This window comes from Centruroides vittatus, unplaced genomic scaffold (genome assembly GCF_030686945.1).
Source record: "Centruroides vittatus isolate TY-2023 unplaced genomic scaffold, ASM3068694v2 scaffold_861, whole genome shotgun sequence".
Classification (NCBI taxonomy): domain Eukaryota; kingdom Metazoa; phylum Arthropoda; class Arachnida; order Scorpiones; family Buthidae; genus Centruroides; species Centruroides vittatus.
In genome coordinates this window covers 2309810-2331075 of record NW_027122718.1, presented here as the reverse complement: position 1 = coordinate 2331075, position 21266 = coordinate 2309810, and the positions used below count along the sequence as shown (strand labels likewise).

The following is a 21266-nucleotide window of genomic DNA, read 5'->3' as shown; positions in this document are numbered from 1 at the left end:
TATTAAGCTTCAAAATCGTACCTCCCCCCACACACATACAAACACCTATACATACCGGGAAAAGACCGCAACTGTTCAAGGTCCCGAGTCCAAAACATGTAAAAATCTTAGGGAGGAGGTTATTTTTTGACCGATCGCCATACTTTTCCTCTGTTACGTGACAGCCAGGAAGGTAAAATGAAATAAAATTCACTAGAACCGAAACATAAATTAGTTTAAATGTTAATGTAAATAAGTTATCTCGTATTCAAATTTACAAACGAGTTAACGAATTAATTTAACATCGTAATAGAGATTTTAAGATTTGCATTACGGTCAGCGAGTGCATCGACTTTATTATTATTAAAATGTCCAATGCAGTAAGAGATTTGTGTCAATAATAATCTATCGTATCGCCTTACATCGAATAAAACTCGAGTTTCTTATACGTTATAACGATTAAATATAATTAGTGTTAATTAGGAAAAATAGTAAACAATTTATCGAGATTTTATTCCCAGAAAAATCCCTAGAATTTCAAACAGAAAACTATGCTACTGCAGTAACGATGCGACAGTAATTTTCTAAACTTCGCACACGTGTTAATTGGTTTTGTTTAATTATTTGATTAATACATATGAATAAATGTTTAATTATTGTGACTATTTACATAATGGTTATGCTAATTCCCCTGATTAATATTTACAACGTGTAGTAAATATTAACCAATGAGTAAGCTTATTATCTGTTTTGTAACTATTTTATGCCTCTAAATTCTACTTTATAATATTTCTATTATTAAAAAAATAAAGAATCTGAATCACACCCTGCAGAGAGAAATAATTAGTGAATTCATCCCTAACCACCTTATGATTATGATTGAGGACAAACATTTATTTAAAGATTCACAAACGTTTTCAGCCTAATTTATGGGCCATCTTCGGGCGAGATCGTTTGATCTCGCCCGAAGATGGCCCATAAATTAGGCTGAAAACGTTTGTGAATCTTTAAATAAATGTTTCTCGGCAGTCATGAGGTGGTTAGAGATAGGGTCGTCATATATTTGGCGACAAAATGAGTTTATTCGTATTCAGAAAAGCGACACGTGCCGAAGGGCAGGAAACTTTCTAGGGAAACTGACCCCTATTTAGGTGTTACAAACGTGAATAAAACCCGGAAAACTCCACGTGGCCGGTCCGTTGGTGGGACTAAAACCCACGACCAAGTCCCAGTGTTCAGTAGTTTTATCCACTCGGCCATTTGTGGGTCCCGAAAGACACTGGGAGATTTCAATTCCAGGACATGCAATGGATGTATATTTTCACTCTGCCGGCGACAGAAATACATTTAGAATGTGAAAAAAAAAAGAAAAAGGAAGATGGCAGCCGGAAAAAATCCGGTACAGTCCCGGAAAATCGGGATATCTGGCAACCCTAGTTATAGATTTAAAAAATAAGTTTTAAATTTAAAGAAATATAGCGTTTAGAAACAGTAGATCTAAAAACCAGTTTTATTAGAAGAAAAATGATTTATTTTTGTGTTGTTTTCAGCAATAATCTACCGATGAATACAGAATAATTAGCGTATGATAATGTAACAACCCGATTTTCGTTGTATGCATAAATGATGCCAGATGATGCATATCTTTAACTACTGTTATCTATCCTTTTCTAGCTATATGGCAAGTCGGTATTGTGCTCGACCATCGTCCGTCTTCGAGACATCTTAACATCTTCGCACCTCGAAGTTCATATCCATCAGCACAATCAAATGTAACAGTTTCATTGATGCTATAATAGAACTTGACGTTGGAAATTGTTGCACCTGTCGTCGTACCAGGATAAGTGCAAGCTGGTACACCTGAACAAAGAAAAGGAAATCGCTTTAATTATCGGAGCAGCAATTCATTTTAAGGCTGATCGTAACCCTCTTCGGTCATGCACGCCATCTCCAGCAGATGGCGTTGAAATTTTAATGCTTTTTCTATGGGAAAGTCCTTTTACAAAATTTCTCGAAAACGGAAGTAGATAGAACAAAATAGTTTTTTGCGTTACAACCCTATTTAATTCCTCTATTAACCTACGGTTCAGAATTTTAAAACTCGAATTCGTTAATTTTTTTTACGATTTTAAAAATTCGTAGAAAATTAACGAATTCGATTTTCAAAATTTCGAACCGTAGGTTAATAGAGGAATTAAATAGGGTTGTAACGCAAAAAACTGTTTTGTTCTATCTACTTCCGTTTTCGAGAAATTTTGTAAAAGGACTTTCCCATAGAAAAAGCATTAAAATTTCAACGCCATCTGCTGGAGATGGCGTGCATGACCGAAGGGGGTTACGATTAGCCTTTCAGTAGGTAATTTTACAAGAATGAAATATTAATATCAAGGCAACGAGCGTTTTTAAAACCGAATCGATTGATTTTTCGGTGGGCTTTAGATGTAATCTATTAAAATGTTTACAATGTAAAAATTAAAATTTTATTTAAGCATTTAATTAATGATATAATGGGCACGATTTTTATAAAGTGATAGTCATTCACGTTTATTGTAGAAACCATTTTCCCCCGTCATTATTCATTCATCCTACGCCGTTCGGCGTTTAATGTTAAAAAGTCAATGGTTGTTGTTTTTCTTAAGAAGATGCAAATGGCAACTCGTGATTAATAGTGCCACAAAGGCGACAGCTGGCACTAACAACGGATTAGCAATGTTAAACACGAAGTTTCCTCCTTTCCGGTTTGCATTTATCATTTTTCGGAAGAACAATACCAGCGCTCACGCAACAAATCTAAAACAAATTGTGCAATATTTATACCCATGCCAGCGATACCATAACTTTATATATTACATAATGCTATAAATTTACGGGTTTTTATTATAAATCTTATATCAATTTCCACTCACACTTTGGTACCGGAGCCGACCACCTTCCACTTTCTTGACAGACGATGATGGGTGTTCCGTCTATCATATATCCAGTATTACATGCAAACTGCAACAAGGCTCCTCCTCCGTAATGATCTCTGCTACTATCTTGAAGATAACCGTGCTCGGGTGTGTCTGGTGGTACGCAAGAAACCTCTGAAAATACATTTGAATTTAGTTGGCTTTTCTCCCCCTTAACCGCAATTTTTCTTACGGGATTTTACAATTTTTATCGAAAAATTTCAGCTGGAAATAGTGTTGGGATTCCTTTCTTACACATTATTAACTTAAGAAATTATTTTAATTTTAACGTATTTTAAAAAAATGCTTTTATTGGCGGTGGTGCATTATTCTACGGGCAGAAATGGCAATTTTCTGAGGCAGCGGGGGCCCCAAACCAATCTTTTATAAGAAAATACTTCTCCAAAAAATTCCCCCGTAGAAATGAAGCTATAACACACCACTGATATTTTGTTACGTTTATCGGGTTTCGAGACGGGGAGGATGCTGGAGGTGGACCACTCCCTAAAAATCATCGAAATTCATCGTCGTCGGACTTAAGTATGTCTTCGTATCTTAATTAGAAGTGGATGGATTTGAGTAGCAAACAGGTTAAATTTAAAAATAGAAATAAAACTCGATTTTAAGTATTAAAATATCTGTTTATGTTAGCATAAAATATTTACAAAGCACGAATAAGTTTACCGACTTGATCGAAAAGTATAATAATACGGGGAATAGATACATAAATTTTTCTGAATCGAATAGATAAAAATTACAAAGCTCGAATGAGTTTAAATATTGCCATATAAAAATCGCATATAATACTAAAATTGCATCGATATATACTGAATGATAAGAGGGAGAGAAAGTCCTAACAGTCATACGTTTCCATTGAACAAAAATATATATTGGCAAATTCCTAAAAATGACACTGAAGAGATGCAATTTCGCAACATATTGGATCGAAAATATCTATAGAGGAGAATTTATGTACTTCACAATTCTGATTTTCCATTTATTCTAATCTAAAATTTCTGAATTCTTTTAAAGAGGGAATTTAGAAAAAATTCCCCGGATTCCATCAAAATACACAGGGAATTTAATGCAATCATCATTCCCTTTGATTTTGTAGGCATTCTTAAATATGTCATAAATTTGTGTTTTTGAGAATTTCACCGAAAGATTCTTAATAACATTTTTTTTTTATTAAACACAAATTGAAATTTTTATCTCGTATATAGTTATACCTGTCCAAAACGGAAACTCCCAATACAGTAAAACCTACTTAAACCGGACTCGCAGGGTACCAAATACTTTTTCCGGCTTGGCAGGTTTCTTTTAAAACAAAAAGAAATTTCCCCGTTTAGGCAGGTTTTACTGTATTCGGTAGGGTACAAGTCCGGTTTACACGGGTTTCGCTGTATATATTGTTAATTGGATAATTTTTTCGGTGAAATTCTTCCGATCGAATTATGTATGTTGGAGGAATATAAAAGTGAATTACAATCCCGCACGATGAATAAATTATTATTTATGTGTAAGTCTAAGAAATATGATTACGAAAATAAATATAATCATATAAGTAATAAGATTACAACCAGAAGAAGACGTGAAGGAATTTTGATGGCGGAGTAACAATTTCAAGGAAATATTTCTTTCAGGCGTAGTCAATAACCTTCTTTTATGGACATTGGTTCAGAAAAATCTTTATCAAAAGATAAATTTTTGCAATATTTATCCATCTAAATTTCACGTTCTTTGGACTAATACAGTAAAACCTGTCCAAAACGGAAAAAATATTCGCTACCACGCGAGTCCGGTTTACACAAGTTTTACTGTACGAAACGTTTCTATCAATATAATTTCGTCGAAAATTAATAAGTTACAAATACAGCAAAACCTGCGTAAAACGGAACAACAGAGCACCGAATATTTTTTCCGCTTTGGCAGATTTCCGTTTTATTCGGGTTCCTATTTAGACAGGTTTTACTGTAATGGGGTTCCGAGTTACGTTTATAAAATTTTAAATCGATCGTTTCGATTTTAATTATCTCTCGAATTAATCGAAATTGGATTTCCAGACTCTTTAGTTTCTTATTTATGAGACTGGTTACCTCACAATCTATTTTCTCTTTGTTTTTCTCGGAATTTAAGACTTTTTAAATTCTCTCTTTGCATAAATAATTACAATACTTTCCTCTTTTTACACTTGAAATAAAGAAAAAAAATTAACTTTACACAATTCCTTGCATTGATATCATTCTTTGGTAATCATATAATTTATGGAGATCCTATTCAAATCTCTTTAGATTTAAATCATTACGATTTAAATAACATTTTTCTTATTCCTGTCTTTTTTTCCTGATATTTAACAATTTGTAACAATTGTTCTTTAGGTTTTCCCAATTTATTTTTCTTTCATTTCCTGTTTTGTTACCACACATTCGACTTAAAACTTCTTGATTTTCACTCAGTTCCAAATGTTTCCATTCGATAACTTCAATTTAGATTCGTTCTTACGGACGAATAATTTTTTCTACTATTTTTATCTCATCAAATCCATTTTTCATAAATTCTTTTTTAAATTACACAAATTCTGAAATGCAATGTGCCTTTCACGGGTTCCATTTGTTCAAATAAAATTGGCGCACGATCTTACAAAATATTAATGTAAATTTCATTAATGATAACTTCTAATGATTATATTCTAAATGAGCCTAATTTCAGTAAAACCTGTCTTACACGGAACCTTTCTAAACGGAAAAAATTCTTCGGAACAAAGAGGTTTTCTATGTTTAAAAAACCCCGTTGAAAACGGAAATCTGCCGAACCGGGAAAAGTATTCATACCGTAGATTCCGATTTACACAGGTTTTATTGTACTGTACATAAAAATTAGCAATTTATCCCCACATTACTACCATTGTGGCTAAAGGATAAACTCAGTTATTGTATATATATATATATATATATATATATATATAAAACTTGCGTAAACCGGACTCGCACGATACCGAATATTTTCTTCCGGTTCGGCAGGTTTCCGTTTTAGACAGGTTTTACTGTATACACGTGTTAAGAATCCCTGAACTTATTTCATTTACTTACGAAGATAAGTAGGACCCTTCCTAACTCACACTACTGCCCACATTATAAATACATATAATAAGCGCAATACAAGTTGTACAGAGAAGTAAAGTGCAATACAACATTTTATGAGATTCCAATAAGTGCAATTAAGAGACAATAACCGCAACGCAATAGCGAAACACAATTTTTCTTCTATCTCCTAAAAAGTTTATTTCCTTTGTTCTGCACTTTACCGAAATGATCGATTATTTTTTCCTTCAAGTATTATTACCAAGAATCTTATTTTTTATTTTTACTTTTATTTATTTATTTATTTATTGGTAGACATTACAAGATATTTCAGCCGGGTTATTCCATAATGGATCACGCTCAATAACTCTGAAATTCGTTATCATCATTAGCTGTCAATGTTCACTTAACATCATCAGTAATACCAGCTTATTGCCATCAAATTTATTATTATTATCGTTTTTAAAGTTCAAATCATAAAAGTTTGAACTGCGGTCCCAAAAATTTTTTTTGGGGGGGGATATTTTGGGATCCTCGTTGGTGGGGGGTCCAAGCAATTTCCCTTTTTGCCCATAAGATAACGCGCCACTGAGGGTTAAAACTTAGTAGACATACCTAAGCCCGATGACAATGCATTTTAGTGATGTCGTAGGGGTGCCTCGCCCTCACCATCCCCCAATCGGGAAGTAGATAAACATAACCAAATGTAGAATTTAATCATGTTTGCTCCCAAAAATATTCCGTCGAAGAAAAATGTCCGAAGTCAACATTGTATGTACATAGAGCCCCTAATTCAAATTTGTCTGCGCCATTGAGGGTGGAGGATGGTGGGGAGATATTCCCACAAGACAAGACCAATAAGAGCGCTTTTTAAAGAAAACTTTTGAAATATTTTAACACTATTAGTCTCTTCTGGTTATCATTCTCGACCTGTTGCTGATAACACGCAATCGTTATCATTGTTATCACCTTAACTAGCGCTTTAAACGCTAAATGTTAATCGTTATTTGATCTCAATACAATAGTTTAAATTGCTGGCATTAAGCTAGCAGTTGAAAATTTGTTAGCAAACAACTCTGGATAAATTATGTATTAATTAACAACAATGATTATTATTATATTTAATAAACTTTTAAGTTATACAATTTTTAGTTGTTTTAACACGAATCGAGAAAACTAAAATTTCTTGTAATTAGGCTGCAGTTTCAAAACCGTCTATCTGTCTGTCCTTCCATAATCTCGAGAACGGTGTTGGATAGATGAAATTCGAGACCAGATATGTAAAAATTAGGGGCAGGAGGCCTCGATTAACTATATACGAACTTCCGGTCTGGGCCGGAAGTCAGGTGATTTTTTTAATTACACGATGATTTTGTATGTTACAATTTTTAAAAAATTTAAATTTGTATGTTATTTTTATACAAATTCTAAATCAAATGAATTATTCTACATTTAATATATAATAAGAAATATAGACTTACGTATCCTTATCTTTGTTAAATACAGTAAACCCTCGATTTAACGAACTTTATATGCAATGGCAGACACGTTAAATCGAGGGTCTACTGTGGAGTGATATTTTTAAAATTGAAAATAATGTATTTTGTAAAACCCGTCCAAAAGGAAACCTGCCTAAACGGAAAAATATTTGGTACCGTACGATTCCGGCTTACACAGGTTTACTATATAGGATATTATGACAATTAAAACAATCCGCGCGCGTGAAACTACTATTACACGCGATAAAATTCCGAATTAAATGGTAATATAATACTTATTTTTAATAGAATTTATGGAATTAATATTTTTCCATTTTTTTAAGTGCAATTTCTTCATATTTCAACAACTGTTTATCATTTTATATACCCATCACACAGACCTGTTTGGAGATTTACATCTCTCTATCCACATCTCACGCAATAATCCCATTCTATTTTCTCATTTCGCGTAGAAAAATTTTTCACTTTGTCATTCATTTTATAAAATTTTGAATTCATTCATCATTATAAACCTTTCTACGGTCTGTTTACGGTCTGTCATTTCTATTTAGAAGGATTAATCGCTGAAACAAGGAGCAGTTTCCTCTTCCAATTCCAAATACAAGCGTTTATTTACATCTATATCTTTCCGAGTACTACGGATATATCTACTGTATATGTTTTTTTCTCTACATTATATATTTTTAGAGCGATAAAAAAGAAGAAAAAACAGTAAATTTACCTTAAATAAATTTGAAAATACTAAAGATATAAGATTGGGGAAAAAGGTCTTAGCTACTGTAAACCTGTATAAACCGGAATCGCACGGTACCGAATATTTTATCCGGTTTGGCAGATTTCCGTGTTAAACAGGTTTGTTTATAACACAGAAAATCGGTCGGTTTCGAAGAAGTTTTTCCGTTTAGGAAGGTTTCCGTTTTGGACAAGTTTCACTGTGTATTTCTAACTTTACCCCTTCTACATACCTTCATACCTATGACCTTATACATAAACTTAATCACTCTTAAGGGGCTGTCCATAAATTACCTCTGCATTTTTCTCGAAATTTTTACTCTCCCCTCCTCTTGCCCCAGTTTGTCCAAGTTTCCGTAACCCCCTCCCCTTTCAGTGTGGACGTCATTTATGAACATCCTCTAACAGATCATTTGTATTAATTTATAAATGTTACTAAAATCATTCAAAACAAACATAGGCCTACGAGTAAATGCTAGTATATGGGCGCAGAGGGAGACAACAAATACACTGTATTTTGTACAGTACAGTACATCCACTCGAAGTCCGACAATGAGAAATTTTTGCCCTCCTCCAACATACAATTCGATCTGTATCGACATACAGATCTAACTGTATGTTGATCAAATTCAAAATATAATATTATACAGTCGTGGACACACAAAAATTAAGAAAACTTTCACGAACCCTCGCATCTAGGAACCGCAGAGGACCACTGTCCGGTATCGAGACATATTAATTCGCCTTCACCCCTCAGTCCATATCCTTTAGGGCAACTGAATACGGCTTTTGCTCCAACTTCTAATCCGGACAATTCGATCGTTATCAGAGGATCCGTTTCATTGGTTATATCACGGCATTGGGTAACTACGAAAACAAAACAAAAATCTGTTAATATGAAAGCAGGAACATGGAAGTTAATATTCTTCTATCGATTTTCATTTCGATCTTTTGCCACCTGTTGCCTCGTGCCAAGTCAAGAAGAAAATAGAAACATTTATCACTTTCAATTGGTTCTTATGCCAACTTTTATTAAATTGGGATATAGAGGAATTAAAATATATTGTCAACTGACCTCGGCAAGTCGGAGGAGGCGCCGACCAATTTCCAGATGGAAGACATGTTGCTTGCTCGCTACCGATGAGCGATTGTCCATTTTTGCATGAAAATATCACTTTGGTTTCCATTTTTGTGCTAGGGTTGCTGATATGAAGACCAGGCACTTCTGTTAGTGGGGGGCAGTGAACAGCTACAAATCGCAGAGAAAATTTTTTCTAATTTATTAATATTATCGTTAAAATTATTTAGTAAGAAAGAGTTAACAAGAGTAATAACAATAATTATTGTTTTTGTATTAGTGTTTTATGTAAGCGAGAGACTAAATTACGGTAGTTGAGATCGATCTCGTGGAACCACCGAACACTGATAGTTCGTCGCCAACGGGCTCATCACAGGGAATTTTCCGGGTTTTCTTCACCTATTTATAAGAAACTTCACCTTTCTATAGGAAGCTTCACCTTTCTATGGGAAACTTCACCTTTCTATAGGAAGCTTCACCTTTCTATGGGAAACTTTGCCTTTCTATAGGAAACTTCACCTTTCTATGGGACCTTCAGACTCCAAGGAGACTGGGAGGTATAACACCCAGTCTCCTGGGTTTTATACCCCCATTGGAAGATGGCTGGCAAGTTGCATTATATACAAACAAACAAGTTTTATGGATTTTAAAAATTACCCACTTCAAAATTTTAAAATTTGGATTAAAAAATATACAATTGTAAGCCATTTTCTAACAAGTCACCTTAGATAAACCAACATGTAAATATTTTTTTATCATTAATCAATACTGATTTTGAGGGTAGTTTTAATGATTTCGTCATTAACGTAATTTCGTAGCATTAATATGCCTTTTAGATAGTATATGCATACGTACAGACGTTAATTGATTCGTAATTATCGCTCTTGTAAATTTTAAATGCAGTTTTACGCCTACAAAATCGATTTCTTATCTGGCATCACTTTTTCACCAGTCTAATAAAAATTGACGTCCCAGTAATTACTAAGTCTCTACATAATTAAATTATTTAGTAATTTTTGAATGGTTTTGCTCTTTGTATTTAAATTTTTATATTAAAAAAATTACCTGATACGACGATATCTACACCGTGACTATGTCCCATTGGAGTGATACAATTAAATCTACCGGAATCGTCTTTTTGAGCGTGGTAAATTGATAAACGATATTCTAACTGCGGATCTCTTCCTGGCTCGTTTGTCCAACCTATTAAACATTTAAAATATCAGCAACTTATCTATAAATTCATTTACAAATCATTTCATTTCCTCGGTTAAACGCGTAGATAAATAAATGCTTTGAAAGTATCAATGAAGTGAAATTAGAATCGTCTGAATAACGCAGAAATTATTAAGATACTACCATATTTGTTGACGTGTAAGACGCAATTTTACAAGAAACAATGTCTGAAAACGGGGTGAGTCTTATACCACGTCAAATATAAAGAATATATTTTTATTGGGCTGCAATTTTCGAATTTCAGACTAATACTTCCCCCTCTGTTTCTCCTTCGTTCTTCTCGAGAACGGAATTAGATAGATGGAAATCGAGATCATATATGGGAATAGGCCTGATTAACCATATACGCACTTCCGGTCTTGACCAGATGTCACGTGATTTCAATTCAAAATTTTCTCTTCGGCGATAGATGACCGGCATGACTCGATTGTTATCGGGAGAAGTGTGATGTACAGGGGCAAGACACCACTAAAATCCAGACCGGATATGGAAAACTTAGGGGCGGGAGTCCCTAATTAATTATGTACGAACTTCCGGGCTGGACCGGAAGTAACGTGATTTTTTAAAATTAAAAGATTATTGCAAATCGTAGTCCGGCATTGTTGCAATGCTGTTGTTGTTCTTGTACCTAAATACATTTTACACACCAACTGTATGAAAATTACAATAAAGTAAATTAGAAATGTATTAAAATTTTTGTTTTTTTTTCAAAAAATATCTTTGGAAAGTGGGATGCATCTTATACGCCGGAAAATTCGGTAATTATATGTAATACTTTTCTCTATCGGCAATGAAATTTAACAGCTTAAAACTTAAGTTTACAGTATACTACTTAATGTTTACAGTTTACAGTAGCACAGGCTAATATCTTGGTTTACGGCAGTGGCGCGTTATAGCTTTATGGGGCACAGGCAAATTTGAATTAGAGGCCCCACGTACAGTGTTGACTTCAGACGTTTTTCTTCTGGGAAATGTGTTGGTTCTTATAAAAAAATTAGTTTTCCCAGGCAATTGGCGTTTTTGCACCACTGGTTTACAGTCTTACAGTTCGTTTTCTAATATTAAAATAATTAAATTATTTAAAAAGAAAATTAAATTTTTCTCGATCAAGAAAAAGAATTACAGTATTTTTACTGGGTTATAAATTTATAAATTTTCAGGTGATAAATCCTGGATATGATAGAGTATATCAAAAGCACTCACCTTCAGGATATTTTCTGTAGGAATGACTGATTTCCCATTTTGGTTGTCCATATTTTCTTATCCACAAGCACTCTAAATGAAGAATCGTCCCTGGGTATACAATCAATTTTCCGTCATTACTTTGGGCTATGGGGCCCAGTTGATGCCGAAATAGAATCGTTGGTGGTTTTTCCACTAGAAAAATATACACGAAAAATATCCATCATTCCAGATAAATCCAATAACAACTAAACAGAAATATAATTTAGGGGGTATTCAATTTACATGTATAGAATATTACAGTAAAACCTGTTCGAAACGGAAACCTGCCAAACCGGAAAAATATTCGGTATCGCGAGAGTTCGGTTTAGACAGGTTTTACTGTATGTTTTTCATATTTATGTAATTAATTACTTGTATTTACGGACGGAAGCTCTGTGAACGTAAGCAAATTATTCGGTGTAGTGAAATGACAGAATATCTCCGTTTAAAACTCCAAAAATTAACTTATTAAATCAATATTTTCGGTTAAAATGGATTATACTAAGTTCTAACAAGCGTAAATTTTAATTTAGCTCGAAGCAATTGTCTTCTGAAAATTACTGTGGAAGCGTTTTGTTACGTTACAAATACGGTAAAACCCGTGCAAACCGAATAAGTTTCCATTTTGAACAGGTTTTTTAACATAGAAAATATCCGTTTTGGACAGGTTGTTTCTGTATAAAATTCTCTACGGAAATAATCAGTCAAAAGCACGGTACCGAATCAATCAATTTTATAGAAAACTAAACAAGGAACGAAATAGAAAAGAGATTTGTTTGAAAAAAATACGGCTGACGTACGGGCATAATCGTTCTCTTGTGATAGTCCAAAGCACGATGGCTTTACTCCGTCCCATTCTCCGTTTTCGCATCTTCGTCGGATGCTGCCTCTTAAACTAAACTTTCCGATATCTCGACATCGAAAAATCAATTCCGTGAATGGCGGAAATTCGCTGAATTCTTCTGTTATTTTTCGATCTCCCTGAAAGGCGACGAGATGAGGCTCGCTGTTCCTGTATATACAAGATTTGTTCTTTCGTTCTTCCAAAGGAATTGTTTCCTGTTCCGCTTCTGAAAAATAAAATAAAATAAAATTTGGAATTCAATCAAAGATTCTCTCTTCTTTTTTGCAAAATGAATTCTTTAAAGATTGACATTTTTCTAGTGAAACACAGCTTATTAAACTTAGCATTTAAGCAAATGTCTCGATTATCTATAATCAATACGCTAGAAAAATCTTCGTTAACACGGAAAAGAGAAATGAAATTTATAAAACAATTTTATCGATGGAGTTTTAACGCAAAATTACTTTATTTCGTATAGAAAATCTTCCTTTTCTTACCTTCTTGGCTGATATGTAACATAAGCTAAGTAGTATAGAGATCTGTCAATAAATGACCCCTAAGATTTTGCATTTTTGCTTTGTATGTATGAACGTGTGCGGGGGCAGGATTCTGTTCGCCAATTTCGAAGCTTAATAACTCTTGCGCCTTTTGTCGAATATTTCTGAAATTTTGCAGGGACGTTTGTGTATTAGGGGGAAATGATTTTAGAAATTTTCAGGAAAATCGGACCTTTTATTTTCGAGATATTAAGGTGATGGAGACCATATCCGAAAACGACTGCTTAACCACAGACAAATCCCGAAATCTTTTCGAAATAGTTAGATTTATAAAGAGAATATACAGTTTATTAATTTGATTACCTACGCGAAGAATTGGTTTAAACTAGACACAATACTTAAAAATTGAATATTAAACTCGAACGTAAAAAAAGAAAATGAAATCGATTTTGTATAAGATAATTAATTTTGTCTTCCTAGCAATATTATCGATTGATCGTCAAAAAATTTTTAATCAATCAATCAATGAACAAATATAAGAATTTCATACGAGAAATACGAAAAGAATGATCAATTCTACTACCAGATTCTTTTTATTACAGGAATTTCTGTAGTGTACGGTATATTTATCAGGAATATTTCTGTACATTCATATATAAAACGGAAAACCATGTTTAGGATAAACTGCGCTCTTTATTTTTTCTCCCGATCCTGCTTTACTTTAAAGCTTTCGGGTTATTTTTGCCTTTAAAGAAAATCTTAGTTTACGACAAATTCAGAGTTATAAATGTGGAAAAGCTTCAAAAATGAGAAAAGTCTCGATCTCTTTGCTCACAATGGATGTATTTCATTCCGACAACAAATTTATCTCTAGGGTAACAAGCTTACTTGAAACATATTTCAAACAGAAAGAAAAACTTCTTTATTTTTCTAAAGAGAGTAATATCGCTGGGATAAGAAATTGCACACATTAAATAATATACAAAGCTTAAGAACGTGCGTGTTTATGTATAATGCGCATCTTTATAAAGAGGAATTCTCATACGTTGCCATAAAGGTAAAGAAACCGCATACCAAACGTAAATAAATAGAAAAATATTAAATATTAATAGCTTTTCGAAATGAATTTTCATTCTAAAATCGAATGAGCGATGATTGATTTTATAAGTGAAGAATTGGAAGTAAGGGAGGGAGAAACTGGACGAGGCGATTTAAAAAACAGATGAAAGAACTTATTATTTTAACAAATACGAAATCTTCGAGTAAATAATTTCGAGTAATTCTAATTTATTTCTTCTTTCATTTCTTAATTACGTTTATTCGTGCGAATAAATTACTTCAAACATCGATAAGATCGTAACGATTCGAAACTTATTTCAATATTTTCTATTATTTTATGGCTTTTATTACCACAGACTTATTTATATTTACTGTATTATTTTTAATACTTCCTAAAAATTTGATTTATAATAATCAGTAGGCCGTGAAAAACCATTTATAACGGTTAATGTTGGGTTTACGAGATTTTGGGCACCGTTTCGAGTGAATTAGGAATTTTATTGTGGATTTAATAATTGTGATGGCCGTAATTTTCGTATAGTAAATGTAAATTAATTAACTCGTGTATATCATTTTATTAACGATAAATTTCGTCAGACAAAAGCATTTATAAACAAGGCTGTGACAATCTTCTAATCTTCATACCAAGGTTAAATTTAGTTCGAATTGATTTAGTAATTACAAAATATGGTTTCAATCGAAAACGGGTATTTTAGTGACGTCATTGGATGATTGATAACGTCATTGATCCCTTTTTTTTCCTATTTTTATGCATATAACTGGAAGTGATAAAAAGGAGGTTTGGAGAGAATGTGACGAAGAAAAATCGCCAAAAATTCTCTTCAGTTAGTCGGTTATGTATTTATGGATAAATAGTTTAGATAAATGAATGTAAATGAAGTAGAGATATATGGATTTTTCTTTCTAAATTCCGACGAAAATAATTTAAATTTTCGACTTATTTCAATAATAAATGGATTTTCACAACTGCCAATTATTCAAATCTGTTAATGCTTTAGTCTTTTCCAAATTTTAATTCTTTACGGTTGAAATAATTCTGTAGACGTCCGGGAAGACTTCAGAAAAGATAAATGAACACAAAAATTAAAGAATGATACGTTTAAAATAAGCGATGATTTCATTATGAATCTTCAGTGAGACAATTAGCAATGACATTCCATTGATTTTAATTATAAGCAGCCAACTGTAAAGGGGCTGTATGCTTATTTAAAAAAAATAATAATAATAATCTGCCAACGTTATTGCTGAACTTTCCCTTACTTTTTACTTGTTTTGATCCCTAATAATTCTCCAGGTTGTTTCGGAAGATATTAAAAGGGTGGGGCCATATCTCCCGAACCAATGAACCGATTTTTCTGAAAATTTCTAGAAATATTCCCCCCTAATACATTATACCCCGTGAAAAATTTCAGAAATTTTTGACAAAGGGCACAGAAGTTATTAAGCTTCAAATTTGGTGAAAAAGAAATTCGTAGTAACAGTTTTCGTCATATCACAATATTTAAAGAGCAAGAATTAAAACGAATAAAAAATTGTTGCGGAATTAAGAATAAACGTTGCTGGAATTTCAAATGAATGCGAATATAAAACAAGAAACGATGACAAACAAAAGTATGCTGGTTTAAACTGGCTGGAGACAACATGGTAGGATTTACCCGGTAAGAGTCAGATTTACTTCTCGTGTTGACAATCTAAAGTGCTCCAACTGTCACCGCAGGAATTGAAGCTGTTGGAAAGCTTTCTTTATTTTTTTTCCTTGTCTTTGCAAAAAAATAAAACGTTTAGAAAACGATAAGAGTCCTACTCTAAATTGCCTTTTGTAACTATAAATTGGAAAGTAAATGAACAAAAGAGCATCCTTCATTACCTCTTTGATTTTCACTTCATTGAAAATTGATTGTTGCAATTCCACGAAATAAAATTTGTATATTTTTACAAGTTGCAATCGTTTCTACTACAGTAAAACTTCTGTAAACCGGACTCGTGCGGTACCGAATACGGTAAAACCTGTCCAAAACGGAAACCTTCCTAAATAGAGGGGAGTCGGTACGCTGCAATTCCGGTTTACTCGGGTTTTACAGAATTTTTTCCAGGTTTTCGTTTTAAACAGGTTTTACTATACTTTCTTGTTTTTTAATAATACAGTAAAACCCGTGTAAACCGGACTCGCACGGTACCGAATATTTTTTTCCGGTTTGGAAGGGTTTTTTTTAAACACAGAAAAATCGCTGTTTTCCGAAGAATTTTTTCTGTCTAAACAGGTTTCCGCTTTATTAAGGTTCCGTTTTAAACAGGTTTTACTATATTTTTAAAAAGTAAAGGTGAAAATAATAATTTATCATTGTTAAACATAATTATTTTAAAATCTATACGTGCTTTAATTGAAATAAATGTTATAAAATTGTAAATTATAATTAAAATAATTAAAATTTATATCAAAACATTTTTAATTTTCATAATTATTTAAATACTTCGTGTAAAAAGTTATTTTTACTGTATTTTGCCGCCCTCAAATCTCGATTTTAAAATTAAATTAATAAAATTCCGAGTTTTGTGTGTCCCATAATTTTCACAATGGAATCGATATATTCACTAATTAAACATTTTCAAACAGTAATTGATATATTAAAAGAAAAAGTTCGAACACACACAAAAAAAATTCGAATTTATGCACGCAACTAATAAAATTATAATTAAGCAACCGATGTAAATTTAATTTGCAAAATAATTTATCATTATCCAACAAATATTCTTTGAATTAGTCAAGTCAAACTTGTTGAGACTATTGAGAAATCGAAACTTGCGATTCTAAAGAGCAAAGGTGTGTTTGTTTGGCAGCAATTTTCAGACTGTAGGCCTGCACATTCCTGTCTGACTGTCTGTCCTTCGTTAATCTCGAGAACGGAGTTAGATAGATGAAAATCGAGACTAGATATAGAAAGCTTCGGGGTCGAAGCCCCGATTAACTATGTACAGTACGAACTTTCGGACCACAAGTCACGTGATTTTTTAAAATAAAAAATATATATATGACTAAAAATTGCAGCCCGGCATTGCGACGATGTCACGATAACATACACTCGATTTTTGATATATAAAATTGCGCCTCACCACATTTATACGTTCCTCCAACCCAATCTCCATCTTGGCAGACGATTTTCCATGTCGTTTTTTCTCCAGTGATACCAGTAATACACTTGAATCTGACTTCAGTTCCATGAGGTTGGGTTTTCTCGTTTTCTGCAATTAACTGCGAAGGATCAACCTCCTCTTGATCTCTCAGAGTCACCGAAGGGGGGAGACTTCTAATTGCAGGATATATTAAGGTATTCTGTAATCTCTCGGGCGATTGGCAGGGTCTTCTTCCATCTCCTGTTAAAATATCAATTGTATCTGTGGTCTCACTCTCTTCTGGAGGAATAAATCTTACATCAGTCTCCTGTATTCCATCTATTCAAAATATTAGAAAACTATGCATCAATTAACAAAGGAGATACCATAATTTAAGCGGGTCTGATCCTTAAAATTAGTACAGTAAAACCTGTGTAAACCGGAATCGCAAGGTACTGTATCGGGTGGCGCATTATCTCTTCGTGGAATCCAGGCAAATTTGAATTAGGGGGTCCCGTGTACACTGTCGACATCAGACATTTTTCTTCGGAGGGGAAATATTTTCTTGTAAAAGATTGGTGGGACCATAGACAATTGCCCATTTTGCCCATAGGATAACGCGCCACCGACTGGATAATTATTTCCGGTTTGGCAAGTTTCCGCTTTAAACAGGTTTCTTTTTTAAACATAGCAAAATTCTTCGGACAATTCCGAAGAATCTTTTTCCGTTTAGGCAAGTTTCCGTTTTATTCGGGTTCCGTTTTGGATAGGTTTTACTGTATACGAAAAGCCAGCTTCAATTTATCAGAATTATAACACTTACAGAATATTTATAGATATTAAATTTAGTATTAAAATATATACTTTATATATATATATTATATATAAAATCGATATTGCAATATTAAAATATATTCTTTTTTGAACTTATATTAAAAATTCAAAGTTAGTAAAATATTTTCCATTATAACTTATTTCAGAAGATTTAAAAAAAAACAATTATTTATATAAATGTTTAGGTTTATATATTTAGAGATAATTAAAATCGCACCGTTAAAAATCAATGCATAATTACAGTAAAACCTGTATAAGCCGGAATAGCAGGTATTGAATATATTTTTTTGCTTTGGCAGGCTTCCGTTTTGAACAGGTTTTACTGTATGCGAGGATATCGATGCATAAATTTTATTTATTTATTTGAGTTTTTTTTCTGATTGATCACCAATCCTACGTAACATATTGCATAACATAGGTAACATTTCAGAGCCCATAATCCGTCAAACGACCATTAAATATGAAAAATCGAAATGAAATGTCGAATATCCGCCTGCGTGAATGAGGGCGTTAAAGTCAAAGGAGGAAAAAATTGATTCCAAGTTTGAATTACAAATTTAGTACAAACATAAAAATAAAAATAATCTGTCTTGGATTTGATTTGGTTTATTCGTATAAGCAAAGCCTTCTGCCGAGGAAGAGTGCCTCGGGGAGGTCTTTTGCGAGAAACTATCCCCTATTTAAGTGTGTTACAAACGTGAAGAAAACCCGGAAAATTCCACGTTGGCGAGGTGCTAACCAGTGTTCGGTGGCTTTATACAATCGGCTAGTGATGGGTTTCCGAGCATCCTTCTCAAATCCCCATAATTCATCGTAGTTAACCTATGAGGACATATTTAGAGCATTATTTTCCATTCCATACCGATCACCGAATTGTGGGCCAGCCACCCGTAAATGGGCAAAACTGTAGCCAGTCGTGTAGCCTTTCTGTGTTTAGTGTCTTGCGTTAATCAATCAACTTTAAAAATTTTTTTGTCTATTTAGTCTTCTTTACAATCATCATTAAATCGTAAAATAAGAAAAATACACGAATTCTTCTATAAATTATACAAAAAAAAAGAAATCAATTATATCAAGTATCAGTTTTTATACTTAAAAATCCGATTACAAAAACTTCTGTCGATAGTTTTATCTGTGGTTTTACAACTCTACTTAAATAAAAGAAATAAAATACAATCAATTATTTTAATAACGTAATTTATAGAATATGGAAATTAAAATTAAAATATACCGTAAAAAGTACAATCAGAATTTAAAATGCACTATAATTAATATTTTTCTAAAATGCAGTAAAACCTGTGTAAGCCGGAATGGAACGGTACCGAATATATTTCCGTTTTGGCAGGTTTCCGCTTTGAACAGGTTTTAACATAGAAAATCGTATCGTTCTAAGAATTTTTTCCGTTTAGACAGGTTTTACTGAAGTATATATAATATTTATTACTTTGTATTTATTTATTTCGGTTTTTTATTGCTCTCTAAATATAGATTCGTGTCCTGACCTTTGAATAAATGACGCACGAATCAATTGATATCGATGTATTAAACATAAATAAAAATAAAAACAAGATCACCCTTCGAAGAGAAACGAGATTATTCCTTTACAGTACAGCATTCGATTGCTGAGATTTTTATCAGTGAATTGAAGATAAATAAAACTCAACAGTTTCCAGAAGGCTGAATTATTGTATTGGGAAAGATAGATTATATTGTACTTCGTACATTTGGCTGTAAAGAGGTAATGATGGATACAAAACGCTGATACCAACTTTTATAGCGCGTTACTTTGTTTACAAATTGTATACAACTGTACAATTTGATCTAATCTTAGATTCTCGAATGTCGAATCGAATCCGGGTTCGAATACCGAAACTCCATTGGAGTCAACTTTTCGAGGTAAATGTAACGACAATTGAATTCTAGTATTACAAGTAAATACCTACGAGGGCATATTTAGAGCACTATATATATATATAATCGACTAAATAGTTTTTGTATTAATTATAGTGTTATCACAATACAACTGCTCGTCTTGAAATGGTGCTTCATACCAGGGCCGGTTCAGACCGAGGGCCCGCTCTCAGAAGAGCCCACACTTTTAAATTTCTAAGAAAATTTGATAAAAAAATTTTTTTTGCAAATATTTTGAGGCCCCACTAATAAATTTTCCTCGATGCTCCTCAAAACTTCCAGTCCTCCTGCTCCATATGGTACCCATTATGTATGGATTCAATAAGCAATTTTAAACACTACATTTAAAAATTAAATTTAAGAAATATACAAAAACATAATTTTGATAATAATTTAGGCAATTATAAACAAAAATAAAAAATAAAAAAATACAAAGCGAATAGGCATTTTCATTTTAAAGGCACGCATCGAGAATATTCAAACGGTGTCTCAGGTGCTACAAGAAGATTCAAACGGTAAATAGATAAAACATATAAATATATATATTTATATATCCTTTGGGAAGCGTGTACATCAAGATTTATCAGACGTATCAAGGGACAAATCACAGGAGATTCATACAATTGACGTGTTTGCCTTCAAACTCTCTCATAATTGATAGCGTTGAGCAAACTGGAATGTACGATTTTTCAAACGAAACAATTTTCTTCCTAACCAACAACATTTCTGCACTATTTGTCATTCTAGACAGTTAAAATTGCATTAAACCTCACTGTATAGATATGAATTCAGATGTTTACATGACTAAAATGATACTGTCAAAGTTGACAGCAGCTTTTGTGCTCTGATCCGATCGAATTGGCTTAAAGTGAAACAACCTGTATCGGTTACTGATCCAGTCGTCAAAAATCACTTTATCCTGTATATAAATGATAACAATATATATATATATATTACTTTCCCGGTTCTGTTATATATTGAAACCTGTGTAAACCGGAATCGCACGGTACCGAATATTTTTTTCCGGTTTGGACAGGTTTTACTGTATATAACAGAGGGAAAGTATGGCGATCGGACAAAAAAATGACCACCAAGATTTTTACATTTTTGGGGGTTCGGGGGTTTTTTCTGTATGTATGGATGTTAGTGTGTGTTAGTATAGAGACACGATTTTTCACCCATTTCGAAGTTTAATAATTCTTATGCTTCTTGT

The 21266-nt window shown here is 32.9% G+C and overlaps 1 protein-coding gene across 1 annotated transcript in view; it reads right to left on the bottom strand.

The window, feature by feature from the left end:
- Nucleotides 1-1487: 1487 nt before the first annotated feature.
- Nucleotides 1488-21266, bottom strand: part of LOC136990207 (sushi, von Willebrand factor type A, EGF and pentraxin domain-containing protein 1-like) — a 65922-nt gene continuing 46143 nt past the window's right edge. The window contains 8 exon segments of the mRNA XM_067288588.1: nt 1488-1839; nt 2886-3062; nt 8926-9105; nt 9314-9487; nt 10382-10519; nt 11756-11929; nt 12577-12846; nt 17309-17647. Of these exon segments, the coding sequence (XP_067144689.1) occupies nt 1640-1839; nt 2886-3062; nt 8926-9105; nt 9314-9487; nt 10382-10519; nt 11756-11929; nt 12577-12846; nt 17309-17647 (1652 nt within the window). The 3' untranslated portion in view covers nt 1488-1639.